Source organism: Eleutherodactylus coqui, chromosome 6 (genome assembly GCF_035609145.1).
Source record: "Eleutherodactylus coqui strain aEleCoq1 chromosome 6, aEleCoq1.hap1, whole genome shotgun sequence".
In the NCBI taxonomy this organism is placed as follows: Eukaryota; Metazoa; Chordata; class Amphibia; order Anura; family Eleutherodactylidae; genus Eleutherodactylus; species Eleutherodactylus coqui.
In genome coordinates, this window is record NC_089842.1 from 132314075 (window position 1) to 132337684 (window position 23610).

The 23610-nt window shown below is 45.4% G+C and overlaps 2 protein-coding genes across 3 annotated transcripts in view; both read right to left on the minus strand.

Moving 5' to 3' along the window:
• FLVCR2 (FLVCR choline and putative heme transporter 2) overlaps positions 1-4808 on the minus strand; it is a 15285-nt gene extending 10477 nt beyond the window's left edge. Inside the window, exons 1-5 of one of the 2 annotated variants that reach the window (XM_066607656.1) lie at positions 3933-4808; positions 2772-2913; positions 2462-2599; positions 2311-2378; positions 2135-2238 (exon numbers count right to left, since the gene is read on the minus strand). In XM_066607656.1, the coding sequence (XP_066463753.1) occupies positions 2135-2238; positions 2311-2378; positions 2462-2599; positions 2772-2913; positions 3933-4493 (1013 nt within the window). In that variant the 5' untranslated portion in view covers positions 4494-4808. The remainder of the gene's footprint in view (positions 1-2134; positions 2239-2310; positions 2379-2461; positions 2600-2771; positions 2914-3932) is intronic. The other variant, XM_066607657.1, reaches the window with a different exon arrangement.
• Positions 4809-12947: 8139 nt separating this feature from the next.
• BATF (basic leucine zipper ATF-like transcription factor) lies at positions 12948-15186 on the minus strand. The gene is made up of 3 exons (XM_066605754.1): positions 13914-15186; positions 13727-13831; positions 12948-13392 (listed from the first exon to the last, which is right to left on the minus strand). Exons 1-3 carry the CDS (start codon positions 13974-13976, stop codon positions 13234-13236), a joined length of 327 nt encoding a protein of 108 aa, XP_066461851.1. The 5' UTR covers positions 13977-15186; the 3' UTR covers positions 12948-13233.
• Positions 15187-23610: the final 8424 nt, after the last annotated feature.

Consider the following 23610-nt stretch of genomic DNA (forward strand, 5'->3'; position numbering starts at 1 on the left):
TTAAGATATGTAACTTTAAAATTATTTTCTGCCGCCATCTTCTGAGCGCAATAACTTTTATTTATCCATCAACATAGTTGTACAAGGGCTTATTTTTTGCGGGACGTCTTGTAGTTTACACTGGTCCCATATTGGGATACATACGGCTTTTTGATCACTTTTTATAGCATTTAGTCTTGGAGCCAGGGTGACCAAAAGAAGTGCATTTCTGGAATTCTTTATTTTTTGACGACATTCATTGTGCAGGGTTAATAATGCGTTACTTTGATAGATTGGACTTTTATGGACGCAGCGATATTAAATATCATTGTTTGTTTTGTTATATTATTTAGATACTTCTATTATAAATGTGGAAAGAGGAAAGGGGGGGTAAAATTACAATTTTCTTTTATAAATAAAAAGTAAAAAAGCTTTATTGATCTTATTTTCTCTGGGGACTAAGAAAAAAAAGTAAAAACAACAACTTGCGATGCTTTGATCACTCCTGCAGTATGATGTAATGTCATACTGTGATCAGGCAGGCAGTCTATCAAGCCACCCTATAGCTTGATAGGCATTCTACCAAGGCAGCTCTTTCAGATGGAAGCCCGGCTGCCGTGACACCCACACGGCTCCCTGTGATCTCATCGCAGGGAAGAGGGGGGCCGTACGAGAGCCCCAAACATCATTCGGGAGATTTAAATGCTGCTGTCAGAATTCACAGTGGCATTTAAAGGGTTAACAGCTCCGGTGGCTCATCAGAGCTGTTGCCGCCGGGTGTCAGCTGTAAGAAACAGCTGGCACCCACGTTGTATGGAGGGAGATGGCCGCACAATCTCCCTTTATACATACCCCGACACTACAAATGTACGTCCTTTAATTTTCTTTTTAGTTTAGATAGGAAATTTGAACTTTGAACAGTCTGGTGTACTGCAATACATCATAATTTTAACTTAAGCCTATTGAGTTGGAATTAGTAGACTAGGAGCCTGCACTAGGCCCCAAGCCGTCATGGCAACACTCAGTACCTGTGATCGCATCAAGAAGGGGGACCCATTCTCTGTCTACTGGTATAGACGCCACAGTCAGAATTTACCACAGCATCCAAGGGGTTAAATGGCCACAATTAGTGGTAACTAGAGATGATCGAGTATACTCGCTAAAGGCAATTGCTCGAGCGAGCATTGCCTTTAGCGAGTACCTGCCCGCTCGAGACTGAAGGTTCGGGTGCCGGCGCGGGGGAGCGGTGAGTAGTGGCTGTCAGCAGGAGGGGGGGGGGGGGGGGGGGGGGAGAGGAAAGGGAGAGATCTCCCCTCCGTTCCTCCCCTCTCTCCCGCAGCTCCCTGCCCGCCGCCGGGTCTCAAGCGGGCAGGTACTCGCTAAAGGCAATGCTCGCTCGAGCAATTGCCTTTAGCGAATATACTCGCTCATCTCTAGTGCTAACTCCAGTTGTGACTGTTGTCGGAGAGTATCAATTGTTTAACGCAGCTGTCATCTCTTGGGCATTGGCAGGCTCAGTTCCTAGTCCTGCTCCATAACCCCCTGGCAGCAGAGGGCATACACGTTCATCCTCTTGTGCAGAAGGGTTAATAAAGAACAATTGTTTCAGCTGCTTGATGACATACCATATCATCATCTGTAATGAGGTTGGCAGTGTTTACTGGCCAATAGTCAGACAAACGATCTTTTCTGAAAGAACTTTCCCAGCAGGTTTGTTCATCCTTTGCCTGGTGTCAATGAACAAGTATGGCTAGTTTGAACAACTATAAGGGTAAGTTCACACAACAGTCTGTCATAGTTAAACTCATTGTTTATACTGCATAAATGATGAGCGATGAGTTTAACTATGACAGCGCAGTGCAAGTAGCAGCCATTCAGTATTGAACAGCCACTATGTTAACTGAATGGAGAATGGGGGGTGGGGGAGTGAAAACTGAAATCTGCTCCTGCTTCCCCACTGTCAGCCAGCGATACAAGCTCCCGTGCAGGAGCAAGGGAGCGTGTATGTGCGGGGACAAGTGTTAGGCATCGTTTGCCCAACACTCGTCCCGTTTAAATGGGGCTCAAGACGATTGTTCAACCATGAATCTAATGTGTGCAGCCTCCTTTGGCTTCAGCTCTTCTCCTCACATTCCCCTACCATCCTCACACTCACTTGTAGGTCTTTGTCTTGTCCAACCAGAAGCCAGTGATTAGTGCTCCGCACATTCCTGCCACGGTGATCGTCAGACCAATGCGTCCGGCGTTCACCTCTTCTCCCTGTTTAGGAAAGCAGATGGTGAGAGGAGGTGGTTGCAATGACTGAAAGCACTTGCTAGGACTTCTACTTACTGGGTAGTGCGTTGTCACCATGCGGTTCAGTAGGGTGGACAGAGAGTAGAAGACTCCGGTGTTCAGTCCTGAAATCATAGGGGACGCAGCTTACTGAAATAATGGGGTCCGATAAACCTAAACCCACCTAGGGGCTCACCCAGGGACTCACCATATGACACAACCAGAAGGATGAAGTTTCGGTTCTTCAGTAGCCGCAGGATGGAGAGTTTGTAGGAATACTGATCACCAGAAGAGTGCTGTGCAGCCTGAGCCAACGTGGGGGGCAGTGGGGGAGCATTCTGAAATACTGAACACAACAGTCATAGAAGTGAGAGGCCAACAAGAACTACAAGCCCTGCCAAACATTACAGGTAGTCCCCACCATTCCTCTACTGTCCTTACACATACACAGCTCTGCACTACACCTCCATCCTGTCCTTTAAAGCGCCACTATTTCTTAAGATTTGGATGATGCGCACCAAAAATGACCAAGACGAAGAGAAGACTTGCCACTGCTGCCGTCCCGTAGAACATGATGCTGATGTGATAGGACAGCTGATCCTTATCTTCTATGTTGGGAACAAGGACAGGGGGTAAAAGGAACCCCACTGCCACCCCAAGCTGCAAAAGAGAGGAAACAGAAGAGTGGTTATCTCTGCCCTTTAGAGAATAGATACAGGCAAATTGTTAGATGCAAATAAGGGAAGAGACGTAGGTGGGTGAGCAGGAACAGGGAACCAGTATAATGCTCAACACGCTGCTCTGTTCAGGATGGTTCAGAGGAGGGGGTGTAGTAAATGGAAATTAGCGTTCCCACAGCGTTTTTCACTAAGCAGCGTGATTCTGTCCTGGAAGGGGGGGGGGGGGGGGTTTGTTCTGCTTTAGTTGCCAAAAACAGCATCATGACAGAACCCCCAAATAGAAACATTCACTGTCACTAGTCAAACTGCTTTCACTTTGGTGTCCCTTTGACAAGGGTTCCGTTTTATATGAAGTATAGAATAGTCTATATATAAGAAACTAACAGACGCCTTATCAAACGGACAGTGAATGGTTCTGTTCGCGGTTCAGCCACAACTCTGTTTTCGGCACCCGTTACGGAACCTCCAGACAGAATTCCATTGTGTAATGAAAAACCTTGTGGGAACACTGCCTAAGAGGACAGCACCCCAGAAAGTAGTCAGGACTAAAGGCCGGAGATGGTGATGTTGAAGTGAAGCCGGAGATAGTCATTCGTATTTTCCAACATGAGCTGGAAAAGACAAAACCGGAGAATGGAGACATCTGCTGAAGATATAGAGGAGAGGCGGAAGAGACTCCGCAATGCACCCCCAAGAGGAGCTCATAAAAACCATACTGAAGGAGTGGACCAAGTCATACCAGTCAGCCAAGGAGGGAATCAGCCATAATGGACTTCACAACCGTCCTTAGCTTCCTAGTAGATGACCGCAGCTACAAGGAGACCATCACTGGCACAGGGGGCAGGACATTACATCGCAGGTAGAAAATGACGCAGTGACAGTTGGATATAGCAGTGGCTTTGGTTCTCACACTCATTACTACAAACCGGCAGCCCCTTAGAGGACAGGTGAGGTAGGACAACTTCCCCCACCATGGACCGTATCGGCCAACGCACTTACCTGATTGCCAAACACGCCAACAGAGCAGGCGGTGGAGACTTCATTGGAGCTGAACCACACGGACGCAATGCGTGATGGCATTCCCAGGATGAAGACTTGCGCCGTTGCACATATCAACTGTCCGAATAGCGTTACCCCAAATAGGTCAGTTCGTGCGCTACCTGTCTTTATCCAGGCCCCCAGGCAGTTAAGTCCTGAGCCAATGAGCGCAATGAGTCGCAGGCCACGAGTGTCCAGCAGCCAGGCCACGGGGAATATAAGCGGTATGTACACCAGCATGTAGGACATGGAGAGCCAGTCAATGGCGATGTGGTCGACGTTATAGTAGTACATGAAGATGTTGCTGATGATCCCATACTGCAGCCACTGGAAGGCGTTACACAGCGAGTACGAGCTGAAGAGGAGCACCATGAACCAGCGCCGGGTGTACAGCTTGGTCACCTGACCCTCCGCTGACCGCACACTGTCCCCATTGGTGACCCAGTCACCAGCAGTGCCCTTCTCTACGCCATCGTTTGTCGGGTGCAGCAGATCGTCCCCTGCGATGCCTTCTTTCACCATTCTTGCATTACTTATGACCTCCAAGCCATCACCAGGTCACTGGACACAAGAGCTGACCTTCTGCTTAGTGACTACAACACAAGTCTCCTGCCGTCTCAGACAGTCTCCAGCATTACTATATGCCTCTCTTCCTCTATAGGGCAGTCTCCTCCTCCGCCTCTGTGACAGTCTCTTTCTACCTTAGTTCCTCTCTGTGGTGAGGGTCGGTCACATGCTGCTACTGCTGCTGTCAGCCTCTACAACTATAGGAGTCAGCAGAGTCTACTACCTCGTCCCCTGGCCCTCCTCTCTGGTATGTCTGGGCAACTAAAACTTCTGAGGTCCCGGCTCCTCTGGCCCCGCCCCTTGCTCTCATTGGCCCGCCATTACTAGAGAATTTAAATCTAACCCCCATGTAACACGTGGCGGCCGCGACCGTCACCACAGCGATAACTGCAACTACTTGTAGACGTGCTGGAGGCACCACGTGACCGGCCCCGCCGCTCCTGTAGTGCGCACGAGAGTTAAAAGGGGGAAATGGATCTATTCCTAACGCCACTCTTAACCCTTTCCTGCTGCTGTCCTTTGTGGTTTTTCATAACTTATTAAAAAAATTTTACTAACTAAATAAAGTTGTAATTTCCGGTGGTACCCTTTAATGTACCAGGTATTTGGAAAACTTTTAAAAATTTGGAACAGAATGGAAAAAACATGCTATTCTGCTATTTTTGGGAGGCGCTGTGTGTTCAAACTGCTGTGAACGTAACCTGTGGGTCAGTTCCATTAGGGCGATGCAAAATTTCTATAGTTCTATTGTACTACTTAAAAAATAAAATACCATTTTTTAAAATTGCTTTCCATTGCCATCTTTTGACACCGGTAACTTTCTATTTTTCCATTGACGCAGCTGTGTGTGGGCTTGTGCTTCGCGAGGAGACATATGACGTTCTCATTTCTTTTTATTTCATTTTTTTCTTAAAGACAGGGTGAATAAAAAGCACACAATTTTGGCATTGCATTTTTTTTCTGCCAGCATTGATTGATAATGTAATGTTTTAGTAAATTGGACTTTTACGGACACAGCAATACCAATTTTTTACATTTTTATTTTTTATTTTTTTGATGCGACAACTTAGAAAAAGAGTTGCTTTAAACATAAAATTTTTTGTAATAATTACAAATGTGGTATTTTAGTAACTTACGTTTTTTGGGACCTGAGCTTGCAATCATTTGATTGCTTATATAGTATACTGCAATTACTATAGTACTGCACTATACTGTATTTTAACAGGCGTTCTATTCAGAGATCCCACAGGCATGTCTTACTAAGCAAATAATCATGGTAGTCCCAGGGACCCTGCTATGACACCTGAATGGCACCCCACAATATAATTGCGGGGGGCCAATTGGGACATTTGAATTCCAATCCGGACATTTAAAGGTCATTGTTGCCGTCATGTTGTATTGCAGCTGTTGCAGGCAGGTGTCATACACTTTAGGAAGGTGCTAAAGGGGTTGTCCAAATTGTACTATCTCAGTACAACCCCTTCCCCACTGAGTAATATAACGAATTATTATATACTCACCTCTCCCGGCTCCCGCTGTGTCTCCATGTTGGTGCTCCATCCCAGCTCCAGTCTTTTTTTTTACAGCTGTAGCCCCGCCCAGTTTATGGGATGTCACAGGGGCAGCAGCCAATGACAGAGCTCAACTACGCCAGCTACTTTCTCGCGTAGATTTCCAGTATAAATTACACCAGTTTCTGATGTAAATGATACGTTTGACGACAAGGCACACCCCTTTTTGGAAAGTGGCATGAGCTGGCATACCTGTGAAAAAGACGCAAAATTTTTGTGCAAGTTGGGCTTTCACAGAATTTTGCGTCTCTTCCGCCAGAATCTAACATGAAATGATTCAAACATTCACTCCTATGTATTAAGGTTTGTATGCCAGATTTCAGCCATGTAATAGTCTTGAAGTATGACCCAAATATTGCCATTTCAGGTTGGCCTCCGAAACGTCTCTAAAAGGGAGCGGGGCCTCACAGGCCCATCAGACCTATTATAATTTACACCAGCAAGTGGCATACGTTATGGCTAACTCCTATGCCAGATCGGAGCCGGCATAGGTTTCATTTCAGCGCACACAGGTGCTGCCATGTGCGACAAATATATTGAGGCCTCTTGTGCCTCTATGTAAATTTGTGGCATTTAACAAACACAAAATTTATTTAGATCGCCATATAAAATGCTAATGCTGAAAGTTTAAATATATACGCCCCCAGTGTAGACAGCTGCAGGGTCAGAGCCGACATCACCCAGCATGCTCTTCTTTACAACAAACACTGCACAGTCATCTGATTTAAGGGCCTTTTACATGGAACAATTATAGTTCAAAAAAGCAAGCAAAAATTACCGATAATCATTCAGTGTAAACGCAGCGAAGGCTAAATCATTTGCTTTTTATTCATCGCTAGAGATGAGCGAGCATACTCGCTAAGGCAAGCTACTCGAGCGAGTAGTGCCTTATGCGAGTACCTGCCCGCTTGTCTCTAAAGATTCGGGTGCCGGCGGGGGAGAGCAGGGAGAAACGGAGGGGAGATCTCTCTCACTCTCTCCCCCCGCTCCCCTCTTCTCACTCCCGCAACTCACCGCTCTCCCCCGCCGGCACCCGAATCTTTAGAGACGAGCGGGCAGGTACTCACATAAGGCACTACTCGCTCATCTCTATTCATCGTTCATTTTCCAGCCAAAAAAATCATCGTTGGCTTGTTGACTAATCGCTAGGTTTAAATAGCGATCATTCAGTCATTCTCATTCACTAATACGGACAATGAAAGTGAATGGCTGAACAAGCTCTCGTTCGAACGAGCCAATGATATATCTGCCTGTATAAACAGGCTGCCCGAACAAACGAGCGATCTCTGACATCGTTCCCTTGTTCAAACGATAAATCATTTCTTATAAACGGACCCTTGGGGCTCTTTCACATGAGCGTAGACGATTTTCGGTTGGCTGTGTGACGGCAACAACGTGACCAAAAATCGCACGAACGAGAGGCAGCCGTGACCAAGTCACGGCTGCATTTCCCGTTTGTGCGCCCGTTCAGATGGCCCGGGTCCGGCGAGTATACGCCAAGCCCTGGATACCCTCGGGTGATGGAAGACAGTTTAGCTCTGCTAAACTGCCTCCTCCTTTCTGCCCCTTTCAGCAAAGGGAAGGGGCGGGACAGGTTGAAAGCTAGTATGCTAAGCTCCCACCCCTTTTCGGCTGCCAGCAATGGGAAAAGGCAGGAGCTTAGCAACTAACTCCCACCTCCTCCCATTGCAAACTGCCGGCAAGGGGCAGAAAGGAAGAGGAGGGAGCGGAGTTAGAGTTTGTCAGACACGATGCTAAACTCCCTCCCACCTCCCTTCTCCGGCAGCTCCCATAAGAGTCTATGGGAGCGGCCATCATATTCTGGCTGAAAGATTGTTCCTGAACTATCTTTTCTGTCCGGCGTAAAAACGCCCGACCGGAATGTGCACCTTATGCTCTATCTTTGCTGGTCATTTTTACGCCGCGGTAATATGCCCATCTGAATTGATGCATTGTAAAAAATGCATCAGAAGGGCAGCGTATATTGGCCTGTGGTGAAAGCGTGGCCGATATTCGCTTCTGTGAAAGAGCCCTTAGAAAGTCTAAGTACCATTTTACAGTCGTCAAATTTTTGGGCCAATGTAACAAGGGCCAATCAACACACACTGATTTAATTTAAATGAGAATCTGCTTTTGGGAACAATCTGTAGTGACACCCTTTGTTCCTATAAGCTGGCAGTACACTTATCCCTGTCCACAGCCGATCAGTGAGCATTTAATTCTTGCTGAAAATCAACGATCAGCTGACAAACGAGCATTCACTAATTCATTAGCTGATTGATGGCTTTTTTACACAAGCACATTGGCAGAGGAACGTTAATTGGGCTGTATAAAAGGACCTTTAAGGCCACTCTCACACATGGACGCAGCAAAGCACCGCAATTTCATTTGTGGCGCTTTGCCCTGATTTTACTTTTGTTTCTGCACCCCATCAAGCAGACAGCGCTCAAAATTCGTGGCACTGGAGAGCGCCGCCCAGTGCTGCGTTCTAACGCATGTCTGCGAGGCCCTATTGAAATCAATGGGAGCGTTATACTGCAATTACCACAACGTTCAAACCGCCACAATTAAAAGCGTCTATGTGAGAGCAGCCTCACAGATATGCATTCAATCATGGCGCTGGACGGCACTATTTTTCAGCGTTTAGCGCAGCTCATCACTCATCACAATGATGTGCTGCGCTAAAACACGCTGTCGGACGAAAACTAAAGTAACTTTACCGCATCCATGTGTGAGAGTGGCCGAAGTGTCCCCTGTGTTATAAGAGTTAAGTACAGGATAAGTAATAGATGAGCAGCTCCATGGAGTTATTATTCTGCTGCAATAACATTGTAAGGCGCGGTTGTTTCATAGTGGGTGGTCTCTTGTTAATTATTTGCGGAGGCCCAGTTCTCATGGTCAGCAAAGGGAACATCAAGGTTCCATATAAATTGGGGCCTTGCCCTCATTGGGTGGGATAGTACTGTGAAACGCTGAGGAAGCTTGCTGTGAGAGTCCAGAGAGGGTTGTAGAATGGTGTAAGGGGGCCGGGCTTCAGGCGCCAATCCTGATACCCTTACGGGAATTGCTGCAGTGGAGTCCAGGGTCCGGAGTGCAACAGGAGTGGAGAGTATTTACCTACAGTACATACCTGTGAAGCAATCGTCATGAAAAGCCTTGTTTTCACATTCCGTTCCTACAGAGTGATCTCAAAACATCAAGTGGAAAAAAGGAGCAACTTTGGAATAGGTCTTGAGTCAAATTCTCCTAGTGGTTTGTGTATAGAGTATCTCCTGTGTACACCAGTGCCTTTCCAGTAAAATTCACTTTCATCAACCATTTGCATTTTTTAGGGGAAAAAGAATGGGTGGGGGAGTAGCATATGAATGCAGGGTCAGACCACACAGGTTTGGTTGGAGTGTAATAAGTGTGCAACCACGGTTTATGCTCACATTTATTATATGCTTAGATTTTTATGCACTGGAGCAATAAAAAATGTAATTCACTAAGTCTAACTTCACACTGGCGGGCGTGATATGGGGCCCCACCATGTGAATTCCCAAAACAGCCTCGCATCACTTTAGGGATGTAGTGACCCTTCACCACGGCTGTTAGCTGCGGCAGAGGATTGCGCAGTGTCTCCCATTGTTTTCAATGGGAGATCTCACATGGTGCGCACCTAGCACGTGGCGTGATGCTGCCGCCGGCTCCATTGAGAACAATGAGCGGTCTGATGCGAGAGAACACAGAAATAGAACATGCCACAGTTTGATTCCCGTGGTGTGATGTGGGAACAAATCGCTCATGTGTTTGACTTACAGATGGAAGGGCCTGGAAAAATGGGTGAAAAAACGGCTTTTTTTCCAAAGCTATTTTTTATGTTATATAGTTTGATTACCATGTCATAGATATATTATTTATCATTGGAAAAGAACACATTCTACACACCTTTCTTTTTCAATTTTTTCTGAAAAAAAAAAGGCTTTTTCCCAATTTTTCCAGTCCTTCCCATCTCTAGTATGACTCCATTCAAAACAATGGGGTTCATATTTGTGCGAGATTTGTGCATCTCGCAAAAGCACAAATCTCACACGATTTTCTCACATGTGTGAAGCCAAACAAGCAAACTGTGACATTGTGTTCTTGGGCGAACGATTTCTTGCTCTGTCTAAAAGCACCCGTAGATAGGCGCCAGAGCACTGTGATGGGAGTTCAGTCCTGGTACAGCAGCAGTCACTTTGGGGCACAAACTGCACACCTTCTTCAAGCATACACGGCTTTTCAGTTCCCGTTTGGCTTTTTTTGCAGTACAATTTACACCCAGTAGGGGGTGCAAAGTCCTGCATATTATATATAGAGCACTTTTTTATTTATATACAGGAGAACGTGAGATTTCATACATAAAAGGTGCAACAGCACACTGACAGTACTAAGAAATATGGCAATATTGAATGTATTAATTGCAGTACTGGTATGTTTACTATGCATCTGAGGGCAGGCTCACATGAGCGTAATTTCTCAGCATATTATGTGGTGAATGGAGTCAATGAAAGTACATTGATTTTCATCGACCCACTCACACTAGCATTTTTATTCTGTATAATATGCACGTAAAAAAGAACGCATGTTCTATTTTACTGCGTATTATGCGCCATAGAGCCCCATTGTTCTCTATGGGCATCTAATAAACACTGTACTTATGCAATCTGACTTTCTTCGCTTTGGGTCTATGTCTTCAAAATGAACTCCGGGCAGGTAGAATCAAACCATTCTAAAATTATAATTACGATTAGTCTTGGACAAATGGGAAGGAGTGCACGTCTAAATGGAGGCAGCCACATCATCAAATGCACAATGCAAAAAAACCCACAGGGCCAGGCTCACATAAGCATATCTTGCAGCGTGCAGGCTGTGAGGTATAAACACACGGCACACAGTCAGTACGCAATACTGACTGGCCGCTTATTGCCATGTATGGTTACGTAACACGTGCCAAAATAGGACATGCTACAATTTTTCTTGTGCGGATTTTGCGCAGGTCGTGTGAGCCTATGGCAAATTGGTACAAAGTATACTGCATGCAAGACCCACACACAGAATACGTTGCACTGACTCGCTCATGTGAACCAGGCCTTAGATGCTCATTGCTCTGGGGATGCTGCAAAACATTTACAAAACGTACAACAGAAATATGAAAACATTGAATATATGTATTTTGAATTGCATTGCTGCTACATTTAATATGCATTAATTTAAAGGGGTGTTTCCATCCATGCCCAACATGTGGAGTTACGGAAACAGTGTAGTTCTCTGTACTGCACTGTTTGCGTAACTCCCATTCACTTTTCTATGAGAGTTATAGAAACAGTAGAGCAAAGTCCACTCGCCAATTTCCATAATCCTGACCACGTCACACAGTCAGGTTGGGGACATTATAGGCCAAAACTAGAGATAGTTGTGGGTCCCTGTAGTGAATTCACATCTATCTGACTTTTTGGCATATCCTGCAGATGTGCTATAAAAGTCTGAGATGGGAATAGCCATTTAAAGTTCAATTATATATGCACAGTAAATAGAGCAATAATGCAATTAAAAATTCATATATGCAGTGTTTTCTGATTTACTTTGGAGCTAGCAGTCTGTTTGCTTTTGTAGTACAGCCACAGTAACATTTATTTCACTTTGTTCAGGATGTAGAGATGTAGTCAAGTTTAACCTGACTGTGATAATTTTCTGTAAGGCCCCCTGCAGACGGCTGGGTCGGATCCCGCTGCGAGAATTCTCGCAGCGGGATCCGACCTGCGCCCCTGCAGTGACCAGTGCGGCTCACCTTCTTCCGCGTCTTCTCCTCTCTGTGATGTGTCAGCTGCCGCCCAGCCGGCGCATGTGCAAAGCGGAGCTGGCGCGTGAAGAGTAACATTTCTGTGCGGGCCTCTGCGAGACCTGCACAGAAATAGAACATGCCGCGGTTTGTTTTCCACGTGTGTTTTAACGCGGACAAATCGCGGCCGTCTGCATATGATTGCGTTTTGCAATGCAATCCTATTCAGGCGGGCACGGACAGAAATTCTGCGGGAAATCCCACCACGGAATTTCCGCCCGTGTGCAGGGAGCCTAACACATTATTATAAGCTATTGAAATGTTATTTATATTTTAACAAGACCCATTCTCAAACTGTGGAAAAAGGTGAACTGCGCCACAGTTTATCTGCATGCATTAGGTCAAGTTAAATTTGGTTGCATCCGTGTTGTCTAAACTTGTTTGTATGTTTTATACTTTTTAACATGAGATTCCAATTGTGTACTGAATCGACCTCAGACACGAGCAGGGGCATAATGATTGTGGTTGTAAACCAGTCCACAGGGAAAGGAAGGCCGCCCAGATGAAAACCAAGGGAGTGCAGACAGCCATCTGCTCCCTGCCTCTGTACTTCTATATTGCCGAGACTCAGCAACTGTCAAACGTCCTGCCGGCTCATGCGGTGCAATGACATTACTACATTGCACCGTCTACAGGCAGAGGATGAGCACCTAATGATCGCTGTAGCTACAAGTGTTATGTGAGTTTTTGGTTTTATTTTAATTGGCACAGTGGTGGCACTCTTGATGCATGGAGGCACTATTACTTTATGAAGGGACCAAGAGGGCATTATTGCAGTCTGGGCACTATGAATGAATTGCTTGTGTAGAGGTCTGCATGTGTGTTATATATCCTACTGGGACCCATGCCATCTAAGCAACAAGCTGGGGGTCCCATTTTTGAAGTTTGCCCTGAAGCCCATTTGACTCTAGTCACACACCTGGACACCAAATTGTACCCAACATCACCTCCCAATAATACACAATCACACAACTGCCGTATATTTTAGCTCAGTAGCACTTTTTTTTTTCATTTTACTTTGCTTGATACCAAGTAGGAAGAGGAACAGAACATAAGACAAAACTCATACACACTATTTGCTCCAACTGGGTGGATTCAATAGAAATCAAAATGCCCATAAAAACCCCAGGAAGTCCCAGTCACATTGAACATGGATGTACTCAGTCCAAGAACTGACACTCTGTGTAATTAGAACGTGTAGAAACTGGGGACACATGTGCTGAACAAGTTCTTTATGTCCCAGTTCATATGCAGATCACTTGTGTCAGTGCTGGCAGCGGGGGGAGGCTGGAAACGATGCAGATTTCTGGGGACACACAGACTGGTGACTGCTCAGGACACACGTCAGATACTTCAGCTCGTCACGCAGACAGCGAATTTCCCTGCGCAGTGCTGCGTTCAGTCGCTCCAGGTTCTCACTCTCCTAAAGGGGGAAATAGAACCAGGTTTTCAGCCACAGGAACCAATACTGCAATAAGAGGCATCCACCAAAATACTTCTATTCCTCCATCCATACAGCAAGTGTCACCATGCTCCACCCCTGCCAATCTGGCATCCATCAACCTGTTTATCCCTCAAATGCTGTCCAGGACCCTTGCCTCTCAACACTACTGTGCCTCGTGCTCTGACTACATGTATGTCAGCCCTCGTCACCATCTCCCTGAATCAAAAACCACAATGGTGGTGGACACTTCCTGCTTCAATTATAGGTAAAGGCTCCTTTAAGACGAGCGGCACAGATGACAATTTGCACTTACCACATGTAACGTGTCTGCCTTCTGTGTCTGCCGCTGGCGACTCTTTTGTGCTGCGATGCGATTCTTTTCCCTTCTCTGAACTTTCTTCATATCATCAGAGGAGTCCTGCCAAGATATGACATCACGTGACATGGGAGCGCTTACATCATACAAACCAGAGTGACATCAGAGGCCATGAGGTCTGTACCGGTTTGCTGCTGGAGGGGGAGCTGATATAGCCGGGGTCATTGCTGTCAGAGTCTGGTCGCATGTCCCGCTGCCCTGGCTGCCCGTTTATTCTGTCGCGCTGTCAGCTATGCAATTTCTCTCAAGTCTCCTCCCTGCTGCTGTCACCTTACTCTTGTGGTTTTGGTATCTGCAGACCTGAACTGCAAATGAGATGAAGGAAACATTTCTGAAAGGTCAAATGACAGAAAATATAGAGGGCAAAAATCACCCAGGAAAACCCCAAAGCCTGAGCGTAAAAAAGGGGAGGGAGACGAGCATCAGGGCAGGAAGTGAGAGGAAGCAGCGTGACTTCCACCCTGCTAAAATCAACTTCTTACCATGTACAGCCAAGAGCACACGGAAAATACAGAGCGAGACGTGTACAGAAACCAATAACATGGGAAATATAGACGAAAAACGTGTACAAAGGCGGACTACACAGGAGGTACAGAACAAAACGTACAGAGACAGGCTGCGAGGGAAATACAGAGCAAGATGCATACAGAAAGACTACACGGGAGTGTGATGGCACAAGATATCCCACAATAAGGGCGTATTCACAAGGGCAATTTTCATGTGCTAGTACCGTCCCATTGCGATATGGATGGAACTTACACGTTAAAAGGACCCATTATTTACCAGTTCAGCTTTCTATGTATATTTTCTTATTTTTCTGCTGCCTTGATGTTAGCAATGCATTTACATGTGGGTATGTGTCCTAAACCAGTCATTCTGCCAGTACTGTACTGGACGGGACGTCTTCTCCCACACATGCATAGCAAAGCTCTGCTCCAATAGATTGCAAAGCAGTATCTGAGTGCCCGCCCCTCTGTTGCATGTAGTAACTAGCAGTGTCCCCATGTCCCTGTTACTAGAGAGACCAAATGTATTTTCCTCCTATATTCATTTCCAGTTAGATCAACTTAGTAGTGTTTGGAGGAGTGGGAAGCTTTTTCCCCACAATTAAAGGGATTGTCCAAGTTAAACAAAATCCCTGTCAATTAGTCCCTCATGCATTAAAATAACAAATCAGCAGTTATTTACCTCTCCTGTAATGTAAACCTGCTGTAGCAGCCAAAGACAGCGCTCAGCCATGATCCTTGAGCTCTGCCATTGGCTGCTGTGGACGGCCTCAGCCTGTGAAGTGATGTCACAGGGAGGCCGGAGCTGGCGGTGGAGGAATCACATGCCATAGAATTTCAACCATAACGGCACACTGGAACCACCCTGGATGAAACTGTAGGTTTATGGTAAGTACAAGATTGTAATACCGTCTCGTACTTACCATAAACCTCCAGTTTCATCGAAGGGTAATACCGTCTCTTTACAGAAGTCCAAAATAATTTGATGAAAATAAGCTGCAAATATCTGTAAAATGTACTTGCATATTTTCAGAATTACCCAGTTTATAAAATCTGATGGTTATAACGCAGAGCCTTTCCAGATTATAAAAAATATCGATATACTGCAACCATATGACAATTTACCCATATTAGTGCTACAGTGTAGGATACTCTTCTCCCATCATCACAGGACAAAAAGAATTTTAAAGGCAATACATGTGCACAACAGAATATACCAAACAATCAAACTGCAGGTAGGTCTATCAACAAAACTGTGTATAAAATACTGTAGATAGAGCTGTGTGTAAAAAACTTTCCTCAATTATGGTACTCACGGAAAGCAAAGGACTCGCAGAATGTACTGCATGATCACCAGTCATTGCACTTACTTTCTTCCATAGGCTTTCAATATCTTCATGCATTGATAGAAGTGGGCAAAAAAAAAGCAAGAAGGGAAGTGGGACTCACCCCACATACACCCTGCAATGACCCTAACAACAAGGTAGTCACCCTGAAAAGAGCGTCCCTGCGGTCCTGAAAACTCTCCACTAATAAGATCCTACTTGAACCGTATAAAAAATATCTCCAAAACAGGAAACATGTAGTCCAACGCAACACATTTTGTGTTGCCCACTAGCCACGCCTCCATTAATAAGTGAAACCCATAGACCACTAAGATAATATACACACCTACCTAATAGCCATATTACATGAGTAACGTCGCCTCAATTAAACATGGATGCCCCCTTAGAACTACATCTTTAATCACAGAACAGCAGATGCACATAAATTCCCGGGAGATGCGCATTTATTACAGTTAGGTTAACTTCACGCGGGCAAGTGCAATATGGGGCTGTGAATCCCGCCCCCCTAAATCATGCTCCCCACCATGTGAAAACACAGGGATGGGAGGTGTTATCATGGCTAAACCGCCTTCATCACTTTGGGGATGCAGGGATCTTCCGGAGCGGCTGTCACAGTGGTGGCAGATCGCAGAGTTTCTCCCATTGCTTTCAATGGGGCTGGCGTTGAAAGCAATGGACACTGCGATGAGAGATCACACAGCAAGATAGAACATGCCACGATTTGTTTCCTGCATAGCATCGCAGAGCGGTGCCATGCAGGAAAACATTGCTCATGTGTATGACCCCATTCAAAAGAACGGGGTTCATATTTGTGCGTCTCAAAAGCATAAATCTCGCAGGATTTTTGCACCCGTGTGAAGGCAGCCTTAGTAAGATAGATAAAAATCAAATGATGCCAAATTCATACTATACAAAAAGGATTAACAATGTGTACACGTGTGTGCAAGACAATCAATGGAATATAAATGCTCAAAATATAATGTATGAGTACCAAAGAATCCATATGTAGCAATTGCACGGAATCATATAGACAGTATTTATATAATAGGGTGGACATAACCTCTGGGTAAGTGTAAAAAAGTCATTTTATTCATTCATAAATAATCAAGTGGACTGAGCCAGAAACGGGCAGATACAATAAACCAGAATCAACTGTCCTATTACGATCGATAATTGGGAGCAAGCCACACAAAAAGACTGGAACCATCATAAAATACAGAGAAAGACCAAGCTATCATATAAAACAAGTAAAAGAAGGTAGCACATTTAACACTTTCCAATCCACTGTCTGACGTCTTCCTACATTCTGATTGAAGCTTGTACGGCTCTGATGTCAGAAGACGCCTGACAAGGTATTCTTACCGTCTATTGCCAGCCACTCCGCTGTCAGAGCCTCCCTGGTGCACACACAATGGATTTAGCCAGCAGATGGCACCATTGTATAACAGCAAAAAAAGAAAGCCTTTTAGGAAACCCTGAATCCAAAATTGGATTGGAAAGGGTTAAGCCTGTCAGAGTATTTGACTTCATATGATGCGTCCATTCAGTCTCCCTCTGAAGAATCTTTTTGTCCCAATTAGCCTTTCTTGGGGATGTATAGCTTCGCTCAGCGGATCCAGAGGTAAGTATGGGGTCTTTGCGGGGGGGAGGGGGGGGGGGGGGTTGTCCAGGATTAGAAAAAGATAGCTGCTTTCTTCCAAGCACAGCGCCACCCTTGTCCATGGGTTGTGTCTGGTAGTGTAGCTCAGCTACAATTTACTTCAATGTAACTGAGCAGCAATACCACACACAACCCTATGGGCAGGGGTGGTGCTGTGTTTAGAAGAAAAAAGCCATGTTTTTCTATCCCTGGGCAAGCTTTTTAAAGGGATCGACCACTCTTGAATATAATTGTGGAACGATTAGCCCCCAAGCAGTCATTGCTGACTATGCCTAAAGGTTTCTACAGAATAAAATTTTAAAAACTTTTTTCCCCTTACACAAGACTTTAAAGGAGTGTTCCAAGTTATTTTATTTTAGTAAAAGTCTGTTTTGCATGCAAATCAGCATCTACTCAACTCTCCCGGCTACTGCTGTGCCCCACGCTGCTGGTCCGGATCTCCCCTCTGATGTCATGTTTACAGGCTTCCCTGCTGGCCAAGACAGGTCACTGCTGCAGCCAATCATTGGTCATTGCTGAGGCCAGTGATTGGCTGCAGCAGTCACATGTTCTAGTCAGCTGCAAGGAAGGACAGAGTGGTTGTGAAGAAATTTTAAGTCATGTAAAACCCATATTGTCTTGCTGGTATGTTGCTTGTATGTTAGAACTTTTATTATTTAATAAACTTGTCTTTTTTAAGGGTTGATTTTGCTGTTCTGCCAGCAGAAAACACCCCATTACAGTCCCCTGTACCTGAACATGGTATTAGTAGTAGCAATAAAGGGGAAAATATTGACATAAATAACATGGAGCTGGTCCATAATGAATTCACCAATTATCTCCAGGTAATAAGCCTCAACTTCATCAGCTCTAGCCATGTGGCATTTCTTAGATAACCTTAAAGAGGTTGTCCCGCGCCGAAACGTTTTTTTTTTTTTTTTTCAATAGCCCCCCCGTTCGGCGCGAGACAAACCCAATGCATGTGTTGAAAAAAAAAAACGGATAGTACTTACCCGAATCCCCGCGCTCCGGTGACTTCTTACTTACCTTGCGAAGATGGCCGCCGGGATCTTCACCCTCGGTGGACCGCAGGTCTTCTGTGCGGTCCATTGCCGATTCCAGCCTCCTGATTGGCTGGAATCGGCACACGTCACTGGGCGGAGCTACGAGGAGCAGCTCTCCAGCACGAGCAGCCCCATTCAACACGGAGAAGACCGGACTGCGCAAGCGTGTCTAATCGGGCGATTAGACGCTGAAAATTAGACGGCACCATGGAGACGAGGACGCTAGCAACGGAACAGGTAAGTGAATAACTTCTGTATGGCTCATAATTAATGCACAATGTACATTACAAAGTGCATTAATATGGCCCTACAGAAGTGTATACCCCCACTTTGTTTCGCGGGACAACCCCTTTAATTTGTCCAAATCTCCATTGTCCAAAGCAATAGTGTAAGGGCGCCCACCCACTGGCGTTTGCGATTTCCGTGCGTGAAAAACGCAGCGTTTTCGGCGCGTTTTTCGCTGCGTTTTCGCGGCTTTTTCGCGCCATTTCCATTGACATTCATGGGTGCATTAAGAGAAAAATAAGGACACATATGCAACTGACAGTTCCTATGTTAAAAATCGCAACGGCCCAAAAAAAAAAACGCCAGTGGACAGGAACACATGTTATCTCTATGCCTGTGCAGGAAAAACGCAAACGCAGGTAAAAAAAAACGCCAGTGGGTGGGCGCCCTTAGGCTGCCATTACACACAGCGTTTCTCTGCCTCACAGGCGAAGCTCTGACAACCACAATGTCTGCCTCTTACCGCAGTGAACGGTGCAACATGAAAGAAAGAGGTTACATGCAGTACACCGCACAATACCTTGGCCAACTTATTCACAGTTGGGGTATTCATAGCACAAGATCCTGGTTCTCCTGCTAGGACCCCTACACTTTGTATATATTCCAGCTGTGAGGATACCTGTTTAAAGAAGACATATGGATAGTTTTATGGAGATTTTAGCGGCCTGTGTGACCAAGATAAAGCCTCCCGACACAGTTACCCCAAAAAATCTCTGTACGAAATTCAAAAATACAGGAGGGGGAATATGTCCTAACAATAACAAGGTGGTTACGCTGCTTTCACAACCGAGATAGGGCTCAGTTCAGGGTTTCCATCAGAGGCACTTCCATTTTTTTTAAAAATCCCATTGAAATCATTTGGGGGAAAAAAGCAAAGAAAAAGAAAAAAAAAACACCTTTTTTAAATTTCTCTCAAAAACAGTAGAGGGACAGAAATCCGAAATTGAGCCCTAACACAGGAGTGAAAGCAGCCATGACTAGAATTTTTTTTTAAGCAGTGCAAAGTAACACATCGGACATTCCTACTAAAGTTCAAGCTCTTGTAAACAAGCTAGAACTTAAATTACCCTCATAGATCTGCACTCCTTCTATTGGTGACAAATTAGACTTATGGCACTCAAGGACCTATGCACCTCCCAGTCTTTACCACCTACCTGCGCTGGTGTTGCACTTTTCTTATGTTTAACAGCTTTCTACTTTTCCTACCTTGGGAGTAGTTTACATGGGGCTGACATTTCAAAGCCAAAACAGTCAAAATTGACACCATTGGTATGGCTTTTGTCTGGAATTCAGCTGCACAGCCACAGCGAATTTCAGCAGATACCTTGCTTACCTCTGGCCGTCAGCACACTCCTTCACCTGGTGGCCTCTAGTGAGTGCACCACCGCATCACTCCACTAGTGGCGCTGCACTCAGTACAGGTGGCCGGGTACCAGGAGAAAGTGTGCGCTGACAACCAAAGACTTAGGAGTTATATATTCTGAAATCAGCAGTGGGCACCAGTGGTGCGGATTGTGATTGTTTTGGATGTGGAAATGCTGCGGAATTTACAGCAAACTTTCACATTTCTGTCCTGGGCAAGCATACTATAAGAAAATCCCCTCATATTATTAGTCTCCAAGAGAAACATTTCAATTCCCATCATTGGGGCAAACACCCAACCCCAAGAATAAAGGCCCATTTACATGCAAAGTTGATCCACTGAAAATTCGTTCAAAAGATAGGGAGATTGACGTTTTAGCGATCTTTTTGCACAAGCTGCTAATGGGCACTAATGCCCATTAGCAGTTTATTACCTTCATTTGCATGCAAATGAGCCTCCAAGAGCTTTATGCAGAGAACAGCAGGTATTCTGTTCTCTGCATACAGCTCCTTAGTTCCGCCTCAGTGCTGCAAGCTGAATACAATGTAATCAGCACTCCCATGGAGAACATGTATGGTCCCTGCTATCAGCGCTCCAGTCAAACAATGGATTTTATGCTCACCTAAAAATCATCATTCGGACCAAAAAGTAAACAATTGTCACAGTTACATGCAACAATCATCGCTCAAAGACATCGTTTGAACGATAATCATTGCGCAGAAATGGGTCTTACGAGGCGCGAGTTATCTTTATTGATGCAGAAATGCCTCAGTTGTGGGTATGCGTGGGTGTGTGTTGGGGGGGGGGGCAACACCCAGTTGTCGGTTAATCTGGATGGCGAATATCTATTTGCCCATGTGGGGTCTCATAATCTTGGGAGTCTATATCCCACCCACTGTGTAATGGGCCAGTTTGTGTATAGCTTGTTAATCAGTAGACACACCTCTACGACACATAAATTTTGCTAGTTAACAGGCGTTTGAGAAAGGGCGCACTATTGGAATGCGGGAAGCTGTATGGTCGTATAGACAAATTGTCAGCTGTCTGGGCTATTCTGACCAGACTGTTAGGAATGAGGACACACACGGCAACAGGGCTCAAGATACCCTCAACAGATCACCAGTAGAGTCGATCATCTGATCGTCCGACAAGCATGAGCAGTTCCAACTGTTTCTTTGTTCGCCAACCAGAGGCAAGTGGCACCATCGTTACAGGCCCCTGTGTCTGGTGGAACCATTTCCGGGCGCTTGGATGAAGGACACTCGGTCTGACTGCACTCATTATGTGTACTGCATTTGACACCCACTTACGTCACCTCCATTTGCAATGGTGTTGTGAACGACGGGAGTGGAACCAGGTTGCCTTCAGTAACGTACCTAGGTTTAGTGTGGGCACGGACAGCCATGTTCATATCTGGAGATCTAGGGGTGAGCGCCTCAATCCTGCCCTTGCTGTGAAGCAGTACACTGCCTTTACTGCTGGTGTTATTGCCTGGGGGAGCCATCGCCTACAACAAATCCCCCCTAGCAGTGGTAAGAGGGACAATGACAGTTCAGCAATACGTCCAGGATATCCTGCAGCCACATGTGTTCCTCTCATGGCGGCTTCCAAGAGGCATTTTCCAGCAGGATAATGCTCGGCCGCACACAACCAAGATGTCACATGCCTCCACAACATTGCTACACTTCCATGGCTACCCAGTCGACAGATATTTTGCCAATAGAACATGTATGGGAGATTTAGGATGCCAACTTCAACAGCCTACGAGTTTGCATGATCTAGAAGCTCAGTTAGAGCAAGTGTGAACAAATACGCCACAGGATACCATACACAATCTTTATGCCTCCACGCCCACCTGTATCACATATTGCACCAATGCTAAAAAGTTAGCCCAGGAGGGTACCAGTTCAAATGTTCAGTAATGTATCCTTTTGCTCTGATATTGTAATCACCTACTTATATCAACATTACAATCACACAAAATTCATTCGATTCAGACAACTCCTAAGTGCTTGATTTTTTTTTTCTTTATAGTAAGGCCGCCTGCAGACAAGCGGGTTGGATCTGATGGCGGGACCCGACCCGAGCGCCTGCAGGGACCAGCGTGTACTCACCCGCGCCCGCAGCTCCGTCTCTTTCATGTGCCGGCACATGCGCAGACCGGAGCCAGGTGAGTGACGTTTCTGTGCGGGGCTCTGCGAGCCCTGCACAGAAATAGGTCATGCCGCGCGGCCAAACCGCGGCCGTCTGCATAGGTTTGCGTTTGTTAACGCAATCCTATGCAGGCTTCCAGTGGTGGAAATCCCACCGCGGAATTTCCGCCCATGTGCAGGGGGCCTATGTGTACATTGGGACCTCCAGAGTGTGACAGGCAGTCAGGCAAGGGGGAAAAAAAAGGCTTTAATTACAATTCTGTAAGAAAAGTCAAACAATTGAAATCCTCAACAACCACATAACCCTATATAGGTAAAAGAATGTCTTAGGATAGAACCCACAATCATAACCACAGAAGTGGGATAATATATAGCAACGAACATATAACTATACAAACGTTATACAGTTTGCCAATAAACACCCGTTTATGTACTCTGCCATTTTCCCTGTTTTTGTGGCTATACATTGTGAGTCTTTTACAGTGATCCATGCTGTATGAAGGGTGGTTTGATTTTTAGGGTTCCCTCTATGGTATTAGTGTTGTCATTGGATGTAATTTTCACAATATTTTTCCAATAATCCTTTGGTAATTAGACTGTACATTTTCTACATATGTATACATTCGTGTGCATTTTCTGCCCACACCTTTTTTCTGTGTTCATTTACTCTGTATGTAACCTTTAATGCACCTGTGATTCTGTTTTCACAGTGCCTGCCCTGTGGTTATAGGATAGAATTTCATTTGAGTGGACAAAAATGAGTTTAGCAGAAAAGAGAACAAGGACTTAGGGCTGCTTCACACTTGCAAGAAAAAAAACAAAACACACAGGTGCAAGAGTGAGTGAAAAAGCACAATTATGAAAGTGATTTTCAATAGTTTCGTTGCCATTTGAGAGGTTTTCCATCCTGCGATGTTGCTAGATTTGAAAAATCGTAGCATGTCCCATCTTTCTGCGCTTTGCAATTTTTTTTCCCCCCCACGTTTTCCTATGGAGCCTTCGATTTATTAGATCGCACGAACGTGTTTAACTCCTATTGTTTTTCACGCAAGGAAAAAAACAAAAAAACCCCCAGGCAGCAGCGATGCAGGATTCTCAGGAACAAGCATCACCGACGCTCAAAAATCACGTGAACAAAAATGTGATTTTGCCACGGCGATATTGTGATTGCTAGTGTGAAGGAGCCCTTAAAGAGGTGAGAGTACAGAGTGTTGAGGGCTGACACAAGCGCCTGACTAGCTTTGTTTTGGCCTTAGCCCCTGACACCAGAAGGCATCTGAGCAACAGGCCTGACAGAAGTCCCAAAGACAAATGCCTATAGAGACATATTCAGCCCGCTAAGTCATAAATGTACCTTTCATTGGGTCAGTGCACATCTACAATGCCCCCCATTCCTGGGAGTAACACACTCAAGGACCACACAGCACCTCCAAGTTACCAGAACAAAAATGGGACCAGACAAAAA